The 11301-nt window shown below is 40.8% G+C and overlaps 1 protein-coding gene across 1 annotated transcript in view; it reads right to left on the bottom strand.

Annotated features, from left to right (window-relative positions):
• Positions 1 to 7315, bottom strand: part of OGA (O-GlcNAcase) — a 27624-nt gene extending 20309 nt beyond the window's left edge. Inside the window, exons 1-4 of the mRNA XM_027851637.1 lie at positions 6646 to 7315; positions 2863 to 2914; positions 2483 to 2580; positions 298 to 428 (exon numbers count right to left, since the gene is read on the bottom strand). Of these exons, the coding sequence (XP_027707438.1) occupies positions 298 to 428; positions 2483 to 2580; positions 2863 to 2914; positions 6646 to 6859 (495 nt within the window). The 5' untranslated portion in view covers positions 6860 to 7315. The remainder of the gene's footprint in view (positions 1 to 297; positions 429 to 2482; positions 2581 to 2862; positions 2915 to 6645) is intronic.
• Positions 7316 to 11301: the final 3986 nt, after the last annotated feature.

Below are 11301 nucleotides of genomic sequence, written 5' to 3'. Positions count from 1 at the left end.
ACACACACACACACACACACACACACACACACACACACACACACACAACATTGGCCCATTGTAGGCACTTTAAAAATGCTGCTAGAATTGAACTCAAAAGTTTCTTGAGGTAAAGTTTTTTCAAGTTCACTTTACAAATTATCTTCCTGTTAGCAGAAGCGTAAAAGATGATTGCCCTAGAGACAACAGGGATTTCATTTCCTTTTAGATGCTAGAAAGCAATTCATTAAACTTGATATAAATATAAATATACCTACTCATCTTTAACCCAACCTCCTTTAATGAACAAAGAACTACCTGATCCAGTTTTCTTTTCAATGTGGACACTTCTTTAGGATTAGAAAAGGTTATGTCCAGTCCAGGCGAGATGGCATAGATGAATTCTATCTCATATTCTTGTGCAGCAGAAATAAGTGTCATAAGTTGTTCTTTTAAAAAAAAAAAAAGAAAGAAAAAAAAAGCTAAATTTACAGATAATTTCATACCCTATAGAAAACACTACAAGGTAAAGAGTCAACCTTGCAACTGAAGCCTTCAAATTTCTAGTAAATTTGGTATAAAAAAGGAAGGAGAACCTTTCTTACTTGTGCTAAAAGTGAGTGCTTTCATCAATTATCAAGATATACAAAAATACAAGCTAGGTACCATTTTATTTAAGGATAGAAGGAAACAGTAAAAACAGTTGCATGGTATGAATACTGACAATAGTATTAATTTACAAACGGCATATAAAGAGATTGCTTTTATTTGAAAAAATTAGGGGTAGCTACGTGGTGCAGTGGATAGAGCATCAGCCCTGAAGTCGGGAGGACCTGAGTTCAAATCCCGCCTCAGACCAAACACTTGACACGTACTAGCTGTGTGACCTTGGGCGAGTCACTTAACCCCAACTGCCTCACTAAAAAAAGAAAAGGAAAAAAAAAGAAAAAAAGAAAAAATTGCCCTTCCACTTTTAAACAATCAAACTAAAAACTATTCCCACATCCCATTTTTCAAAAATGCCAAGCTATAGTTATTCTGCAAATACAGATTATTTAATTGTGCATCTTTAAGTACCTACAAGATACAAATGATAGTTTTAATACAAAATCCTAAACAAAAAATCTATAATGCCTTGGGAAATAGAAAAGGACGTATTCAGAATCAAGTAGTTTTTTTGGTGTTTAAGTGCTGGTCTTGAATGAGTGTCCCTTCATTAAGGAAAACAGTACCACATGCTATTCAAAAGTTTTAAAATGTAAAGGACTCTTTAATATTTCTCATATAACTTTCCCATATTACTTCTCCAAATAATTCCACCAAAGGTTTTTTTTGTTTTGCATGTCTTAACATTTACTTTTTCAGTAGTACCTCAAGATACTAATTTGAATAGTTTTAGTTTTATAATTTTGATAATGAATTGCTTAACTACATCAAGTACACAGTGGAAGCTGTAAAGAAGTAACAATTTTTAACTGGTTCTTCATAACTAAAGACAATTCCAGCAAAATAATAAAACATTCTCAAGTCATTCCCCTTGGCTAGATTTCGTCCTCTGGGCTATGTTGTACCAAATTCCAGTTAGGTGATTACAAAGATTATTTAAGTCAAAGAAAAAAGTGATAGGACCTTTACCTCTATTCATTCACTCAATATCTTACGTAAGGGGAGTTCATATTCTAATTTATGAGGTTAAAAAATGCTTTTCATCGCTTACTAAAGCTAACTGAGCCATCACCAGAAAGGCAATGTAGCTGAGATGGATTTTGAGTTATCCATATTTTTAGCACAGTACAGTAGAAAGAACACTAAACTCCAGAGGGTGGCCCTGGTTTGAATTACAACTTTGTTGACAGATTTGGACAAGTCATATAACCTCCCTGGACCTCACTTTCCTTGTATATAAAATGAAGGTAATGGATGATTTGGCCTCTGATTGCTCTTTCAGTTTTAGATGTGATTCTACATCAGTTTCTCTTGAGTAGCTCATAATTTTCTCAACTGAAGCTCTAATTCTAAATCACTCAGCTCTATGAGTTTAGTTTTGACTCTATGAGGTCAAAACCCTTCAGACTTATTTCTTCATCTGTATAGGAATAAAACATTTGTTCTATCTACCTCAGAGGGTTGCCAAGAAGCACTATGGAAATCTTAAAGTGCTATACAAATGTGAGGTAGTGACAAAGTTCTCCTTTTTCATCAGTAGCACATATTTCAGACACTTGGAATGAACTAAAGCTAATTGATTCTCATGGAATTAAACCCATAAGCTTGACTTCAGTTAGTCTTACCAAACTAAACTAAGTGTTCGCAGAAAAAGTAGAATAACAGTGAGAAGTACTAATAAATCAATTACTGAAATCCTCATACAACTAAACAAAAAAAAGACTAGACAAATACCTGTTTCCCTCTGCCATATAAATATTTATATATGAATATGCATATATATATATATATACACAGAGAAATTCAGAAAACATTGTTTAAAAAGGAAAAATATTACCAGCTTCTTCCACTGAGTACATCTCTCTCCAAAACATCCTGTGCTTGTAGTCATCTTTTGGTGCATACAAATATGTATTTAATTCCCATTTCTGTAGCCTTTAAGGGAAAAAGGGGAATAAAATGTTTAAAGAGTTGTTGATATATGTAAAGATTGACATTACAATGAAACAAGTTCAAAAATTCCTATATTCTTCTCGCCTTGGAGTCCCCCACACTCCTTCAAAAAGTACCAATATTCAAATAGAAGATAATCAAAACAAAATGTAAAAAAAAGACTGTTAGAATAGCAAATTATCCACAAGTAGATCTATAGTGATGAAAGTTATATTTACAAAGAGTAGCACCTTTATTTCTCTCCTTTGAAAAATAATGATTTACCTTCTGAAGAGTTCTTTTCTCTGTTCCATAACCCAAGGTCTTCCATAAAATCCTAGATTGAAAGCAATATTCAAGTTATTTTTTCGCATCTCAAAACTACATCACCTTCCTTTCAATTTTCAATTTTTGTACAGAAACCTTCAATTCTAAGTTAGGGCTGGGGGGGGGGGGGTCATTGGTTATGGTAGTACTGGAAAGTCATGCCCTTAGGTATCAAAAAAATCACCTATAATCAGTCAAATTCCAGATTGTTACTCTAAGGATGTTTATCTAGTTTTGACAATTTGGTGTGGGAGTAGAAATTGCCTAGTGGCCACTATTCACTCCTTTCTGGCCGTCTAAGGTTTTATTAAGTTCAATTAAGTTTACTGGATAATCCAGTTAAAACTAAACAAATAAAAACTTACAGAGCTTATGCCAACACCTCTAAAAAGTACAGAACAGTATTTATTTTTTTGTGAGATACTCAGGTTTAACAGTGACTTGCCCAGTGTCACAAACTAGTAATCAAGTATCTGAGGCTTATCTTGAATTTTGGATCCTCCTGACTCTGGGATTGGTGCTTTATCCACCGAGATACCCAGCTCTCCCTAAAATCATATTTAAAGATAACTTTTTCAATCATTGTTGGTCACACACATTAAATCACTTATATTCATCCTTGGTTTGGATCTAGCCATTTTTACTCTTTTCTGATAGGAGTGTGTGAAATGGGGTGGGTGGAGCCAAAGAACAGCTAAGGTAGAATGGAACAGAAATAACTTGGCTTTACCTGATATTATGATAATTTCTAATTTTTATTTTAAATTTCTCGAATTACTCCAAGCCCCAAACTGTCTACAACCAAAGAGGGGATTGGCAAAGCCAAATTCACAACAAATTAAGTAGTAGGAAGCAGGCCTGGATAGGAAATTCTCCAGCAATTTCCATTCTAGAGCAGTTAGTTTAAAGTTAAAAAATTCTCAAGAACCTGACTGGCCCCAGAACAATTCCTCTAAAAAACAAAAGAACTAGAAACATTCACTGGGGAAAAAACCCAACCCAACAACAAAAAACCACAACTGCCTGCCCAACCAAAAAAAAAAAAAAACAAAACATCTGACAGATAGTTGATCTAAACAGCTATATGAACACAGTACTGGAGCCAGGCACTCCCCAACCCTAACTCTACTACAACATTTTTTTCTCATACTCATCATCTCTGAAAGAGAGAGTAACTACTACCCATCAGGAATATTATAATCGATAAAGAGCATTTTTTAACTTCTAAGGTTTTTTTCAGCTCTGGTCCTATGATCTTAAGATGAAAAAGCCTCTCTAAATGCTATTTTTTTCATTCTATGGTAACGTTTCAACAGAAAATTTATTCATACTACAACTTTTTTTAAACTTTGTTTTCATTTATTTCCTTGCTAATGTGGGTAAAGCCTATTTTTAAATCCAGTAATCTACATAAAGCTACCTAAAAACATAAATTTTAATTATTAAGTTCCAATTTTTATTACTAATGAAATAGACTTAAGAGCTAGTGACATCGTAATCAAGATAACTTCTAATCCTGTCAAGTTCCCCCATCTATCCCCTTACAGGTTATTTTAAGGAGAGTTCCCAGCTTTCTTAATAGTCCTGGCATTAGGAAAAGTAGGAAAAATTCTATCATTGAACATCTTTCTTGACAGTCTTTCCAAAACAAAAAGCAACAGACTTCTTTAAGTTTAGACTCACTTTCTAAAGAATCCTAAAGTAAGAGTCTATAAAACCAATTAGAATCACGATTCTGGTTGACTGGAAGCAAAGAGGCAGGAATATTCTACTTCAAACTGAAGGCACAAGTGTTGTTATGCACCAGTAATACATCTTACAAGGATTTTTTTTGGGGGGGGGGGGGGGGGGGAGAGAGAAAACCTGGACGCACTTAAAAGTTACACGGCCTGTTCTTATTCGTTTCAGGAACAGGACCAATCCTTAAGAACAAATAATCAGTGCTGACTCAGGTGCAGAGTCACAAGGGAACATACAGAGAACTGGCCTCTAGGGGCAGTAAAGAGAACAACACGATACTGCTTTGAAAAACAAACAAAACGAAGTGACCAGGAGCTCTTCCCCTTATATGAATTTGCATCATCTTGAGTACTGTCTTGGTCTAGGACTTTTTCATTACTACAGTACAACATGTTCATGTGCACCATATGTACCTATTTATGTACACATATATACATACACATGCCCCCTCTGAGGTAAAGACCTGCAGATTCTCCTACTGGGATTTAACTGGATAGGTGATAATAAAAAGAATTAGCTAGAAATCATATAATAGTTTTATTTTCATAAGCATTTGCGGCAGCCAGATGCAGTCTGCACTTTTGTAAACGCCAAACAAAAAGTATCCTGCAAGGTAACTAGCAACTATGATAACCAGACCATCTTTCTCTCCACCGCCTCAGGAAATTATTTGCTTACTACCCCAGCAGCACTACAAAAATTTAAAACGAACTAGTTGATTCAAACTATTTCAGAGCAAACAATGAAGACCAAATTCACAGCTGTTCACCCTCACTTAAGAACAATGTTATAAAGTCCTATACTAGCAAGGAGATCCTTTCCCAAGTTGGAAAACATTTTTCACCTTTATTAAGCTTTTAGTAGGAATAACGTTATATGGAGTTTTTCTGATACATAAAAACACTTGTTACATAATGTAAAGAGTGATGAGTGCTATCAAGATAAGTATCTGTTAAACTCGAGGTAGCTAAAATGTTTCAAAGGCATATTGAGTGGGGGTGGGGAACGGAAAAGCAGCAAACTTGAACGCAAAAATATTGCTGGGGGGGGTGAGCAGGGAAGGGCTAGACCCCCAAATCGATTTAGATTATCCACAAATTTAACATTTCTGGTCGGCTCTCCTACCCAAGAGACTTTTTTAAAATTACAGTAATTAACAAATACTTATTAAGCCTTACGAAGTGCAAAGCACTTACTCTCAAGTAGCTTATGGTACATTTCTAGCTAACCACTGGGTAACCTGCATATGTTTTTCAGTCTGCTCTTAACTCACTAAAACTAGTTTCTAATAATAACTGTGCTAACATTTATAAATGGCTTCAAAGTCTGAAAAAGACTGTACGTTATCTCGCTTGATCCTCCCAACTCTGTGAGGTAGGTGCTAGGCCTTTCATCAATAGCACATGGGAAAAGGAACCAGGAAAAACTCTCAAGACGTTTTCTAAACCGGCAATATGGCCCTCAAAGAAATTTGGGAATAAAGGCAGCAGAGAAAAACAACAAAGCAGAGATTTAAAAAAAAAAAAAAAAAAAAAACCAGGCGGTGCTGCAGCTGCTTCCCCTTCGGCCCAGATTACAAAAGTGAGGGGGTGGAGGTGAGGTGGGGGGGGGGCGGGCGTCAGAGATGGTATTTGGGGGAGGGAAAGAGCAGTAAAAAAAAAAAAAAAAAAGATCCAAAGAAACTGTTAAAATTGCGCAGCAACGGCTCCAGGATCTGAACCCGCCCTTTCCCTCCCCCGGCCTTCGCCAAAGGGCCAGCTAAGGTACTTGGAAATGTGCCCAAAACGGGTGCGGTCAGGCCACTCAGCGCAGAAAGAAGCATCAATTCCACAGAGAAAGGAGAGGGATAAGGTTTCCCTAGCTACTGCCTCCCGCCCCTTTTCCAAAGCCCAAATTCTCCGCAGGGTGGGGCCATGGACTATCTCTGCCCTCCCCCCCAACTCCCATCCTAGAAAGATCAGGGGTTTTCCCCTTGATCCCAGTCCCAGCAGGGCACCTCACCTTCCACCACACCACAGAGGAACCTCCGCGCTCCGCCCGATGCCGCGGCGGAGGCTGCAGTGCTGCCTCCTGCCCCTGCCTGGCTCCCCTCCCCGGGGGATGGGGCTGCAGCCGGCTCCAGCGGGCCTCCGGCGGTGGCAGCGACGGTGGTGGGGTTGGGGGTGAGCTCGCTCTCCCGCTCCTCCAGTGCCGCCTGGCTCTCTTTCTGCACCATCCTCCTGGCCCCGGCCGCAGCCACCGCCGCAGTCACTGCGGGCCCTTCCCGGCCTCCGTCCGTCCTCCCGGTCGGTCTGTCGGCCCAGAGATTCGGAACAGAGAGCGCGAGCGCCGCGCCCGCTACGCCTTCCTTTCCCCTCCCCCTCTTCCTCCCTCGCCACCTCTCCACGGGGGCCCGAATGCCCGGATGGGAAGGCGGGGGCGCCCGGCGCGAGCCCTTTGTCAGTCTCCTGAGCCGGATCCGGGCAACCAGAGCCGGAATGGGGGGGCAGGTTAACTTTTTTGTTCCCCAAAAGTAGAAGACCAACTTCTTTCCCTTTTCTTCTCTCTCTCTCGCCTGATGACCCACTGCTGCTGTCGCCGCCGCCGCCCTTCTACTGCCCTTCCTCCTTCCGCCACTTCTCCCCGGAGCCCCTAGATCGCCTCTGCCGCTACCGCCCGCTTCCTGTTTATCCGCACTGCGCCTGCGCCGCAGACCGGCTCAGACCGGTCCTTTCTACCCTTCTCTCCCTCCCCGCCTCTGGGCCAAGCCACTGAGCCCAGTTGGCGGGGGAGGGAAACATTTGAGAAATCTCCGGGATGAAGACTATAGAGGCAACAGTAGATCATACCATTTTAGTTTCCCCCCCATAGAACCAGGCGAGGACTCTGGGACGGACCATTACATCACTAGAAGAAGGGGAGAATGGGAGGGGGAGAGGTGTTTACTTCCACAGTGCGCAAGCGCAGAAGCCTAGCTTCTGTTTCTTAAAGAGACCGGTGGGTTTTCTCTCCCTGTTCTGACCTACTTTTCTACTCACTGCAGCAGTTTCTGGCTAAATTCCTCCGCCCCCCCCGCCCCCCCCCGACTCAGGCCTCTAGTTAACTTGGCCTCCATAATTTAACTTTCCAGCTTTATTTCACTTTACTCCCCTTTACGTGCTCTCCTTCCAGCTGGAGTGGAAGGCTAGCTAGGCTTGTCCAGGCTTCGCCTTGCAGTTTTCTGTTTCTGTGTATGCACGTCATTGTTATTAACTATCGCCTGTTTACACTGGGTGTCCCCAAAGACCTGAAGCTGCTAAAGTTTGCAGCTGCCCGAAGGCTTTCGGGTCACTCTTTATAGCGCTTTAAAGTTAATAAAGCGCTTTCCTCACACCTAAGTGGTGCTCGCGCCCTTTCCATTTTGCAGGTATGAAAATTTACCCACAGTCGTTTTGGGAAGAGTCAAGAGCCAGGCCTGGAACTGTACAGTACAGTAGTCTTTACAATATGCCAAGCTACCTCTGGAAATCTTTCTCTTCTTTCAAGACCCAGGTTAGGTGCTACATCCTTCTCCCCGAGCTTCCCTAATTCCCCTAGCTGAAAGTGATCTCTTGCATTTTTGTTGTTGTCCCAACCTGTCATTTCATAAGTACATGGAACTTCCCCGTGTAAATTCCTTCTGCTGATGCAGATCTGCATTTCCTTTGCCGGTTATAGGCTTAAAAAGTTGCATGGGGGCACTGGGAAGTTAATCAACCTGGCCACTGTCACCTGCCTACTATATGTGAGAGGCACTTGGACTTGGAACTCCAAGACCAACCCACTAGCCACTAGACTACCCTATCTCTTTGGACATGTCATATCCCACCTGTAAGACTGTAAGTTCCCTGAGGGGAAGCCTTGTCATTTTCCATCTTAGAATCCTAGGACAAGGCCTAACCCAGAGGGGGCATTCAGAATGTTTGTTGAATTGAACTGATCCTCAGCTTAAATGAGAGAGGCCAGAACAGTTCAGCCTGACCTTGTAGTCCTGGTCCTGGATAGAGGGTCTGCATAGTTCATATCTGCTCCCATTACCACTTCTGACCCACCTTCTGCCACCATCACTCAGCAACCTCTCAACCTCTGGGATTGATTCTATCCAATCAAATCTAGAATCTGTTATCTCCCAGTCCCCAGCTCATCCTCCCTCCTTTCTCCAGGAGTTCAATACCTACCTGCCTCACAGCCTTCCTCTTTACTCCAGTTTCTTCCTTTATACAATGGAACTTCAAGAGACATGTAGATGCTCCCTCAAACAGCTTGACTTCCTAGTTTCTCAGTCTCCTTGAGTCCCATGACCTATTCTTTTACAGTATCATAGCACGGTACTCGGAGGAAGGGTCACCCCTTGAGCTCACCATCACCCACAGGTGTTTCACTTCCATGATCAAGGCTGAAAGTACAGTGGCTATTTAAAGTCCCAATTCTATCAGCATGGGAGCTTTAATCTGCTGTTCCTAAACTAGGTTATTTTGACCCTCCTTAGTCAGTATGGATGCCTTAGAGAGAAAAGGAGATCATCTTAAAAAAATACTGTTAATCTAATCTTGACTGGGCCTTCACTGCAGAAAAGTAATCCCTTCTCCTCCGTAATTGATTCTCTAGCATATTTTTCATTTTTGTTTTTGTTTTATTTAGCATTTTATTTTTCCCCAGATGCGTGTAAAAACAATTTTTAACATTCATTTTTAAAACTTTGAGTTCCAAATTTTCTCCCTCCTTCCATCCTCTCCCCCTCATTGAGAAGGCAAGCAATTTGATGTAGGTTATACATGTGTTGTCATACAAAACATTTCCATAATAGTCATGTTATGAAAGAAAACATAGACAAAAAAAACCTCAAGGAAAATAAAGTTGGGGCAGCTAGGTGTCGCAGTGGATAGAGCCCTGGCCTTGGAGTCAGGAGGATCTGAGTTCAAATTTGGCCTCAGACACATAACACTCACTAGCTGTGTGACTCTGGGCAAATGACTTAACCTCAATTGCCTCACATAAAAAAAAAGTTAAAAAAGTCTTTACTCAGACACCATCAGTTGTTTCTCTGGAGATGGATAGCATTTTTAATCATAAGTCCTTCAGAGTTGTCTTGGATCATTGTATTGTTGAGAATAAACTGAGCATCTTACATATTGCTATTACTTTATACACGGTACATTTCACTTTGCATCAGCGTGTGTAAGTCTTTCCAGGTTTTTCTGAGAGCATCCTGCTCATTATTTTTTATAGCACAATAGTATTCCATCATAATCACATACCACAATTTGTTCAGCCATTCCCCAATTGATGGGCATCCCCTCAATTTCCAATTCTTTGCCACCACCAGAAAAGAGCTAGCATAGTTTTTTTTTTTCTTTTGGTAAGGCAATTGGGATTAAGTGGCTTGACCAGAGTCACACAGCTAGTGATCTAAGGCTGAATTTGAACTCAGATCCTCCTGACTCCAAGGCCAGTGCTCTATCTACTGCACCACCTAGCTGCCTCTAGCATAGTTTTTGAATTAAGTGTTACATACTTCTCAAAACTCCTATATTGCCCTTCTTCCTACCCTCTTAACAGAGGACATCACCTCATTTTTTTTCTTTTTTTTTTTGATGAGGCAGTTGGGATTAAGTGACTTGCAGAGTCACACAGCTAGTGAGTGTAATGTGTCTGAGGCTGGATTTGAACTCAAGTCCTCCTGATTCCAGGGCCAGTGCTTTATCCACTGTGCCACCTAACAGCCCCATCATCACCTCATTTTTTACTGAGAAAATAAGATGCCATTCTCTGTGAGCTCCCTCTTCTCCCCTATTCTATATTTTCAAAAGTTTAATATCGTCTCTTCTCTCCTTTACCCCAGTTTCTGATGAAGAGGTGGCATTTCTCCTCACTAAGGCCAATCCTTAAAACATCCTCATTTCTTTACCGTCATGTCAAGCTATCATCCTATATCTCTCTTCTCTTTCCAGTTGAAACCCTTAGAATTCTTTCTTTTCTTCCTCTCCTCTCATTCGCTTCTCAGCCTCTTGAAGTCTGGTTTCAGATCTCCTCACTCAAATGCAGATTCCTCTCTCAAAAGTTGCAGTATTTTAAAAATTATCATATTTTCTTAATCTTCATCATCTTTGACCTCTTTGCAGCATTTGGCTCAGTTGATTACCCTCTCCTCCTGGATTCTCTGTCTTCTCTGGGTTTTTATGAGACTCTCTTGGTTCTCCTCCTACTTGTCTGACCAGTCCTGTGTGTTCCTGCTGGATCATTTTCCATATCCCACTCTTTAGCTGTGGGTATATACCAAGGCTTTGCCCCACCCCCTTCTCTTTCTCTGTGACCTTCTCAACTTCCATAGGTTCAGTGATATTTCTATTCAGATGATTCCCAGGTTTATGTATACAACTCTAGTCTCTTTTCTGAGTTCAAATCCCACATCATTAACCATCTATTGGAATTTTCCAATTGTATATCCCATAGGCATCTCAAACTCAGCAACTCCAAAACAGAATTCATTATCTTTTCTATCAAACAAAACTCTCTTCCTGACTTCCCTGTATCTTTTGTAGATTCTCCTTCTAGTCACCCAGGATTTCCAACCCCAGAGTCATCCTCAACTCTTCAGTCTCCATTGCGTCTTATAACAAGTCAGTCACCAAGCCTTGCCTTTATCTTCACAACATTTGT

This window comes from Vombatus ursinus, unplaced genomic scaffold (genome assembly GCF_900497805.2).
Source record: "Vombatus ursinus unplaced genomic scaffold, bare-nosed wombat genome assembly UNPS02009205.1, whole genome shotgun sequence".
NCBI classification, from domain to species: domain Eukaryota; kingdom Metazoa; phylum Chordata; class Mammalia; order Diprotodontia; family Vombatidae; genus Vombatus; species Vombatus ursinus.
This window is presented reverse-complemented; position numbering and strand designations above follow the sequence as displayed.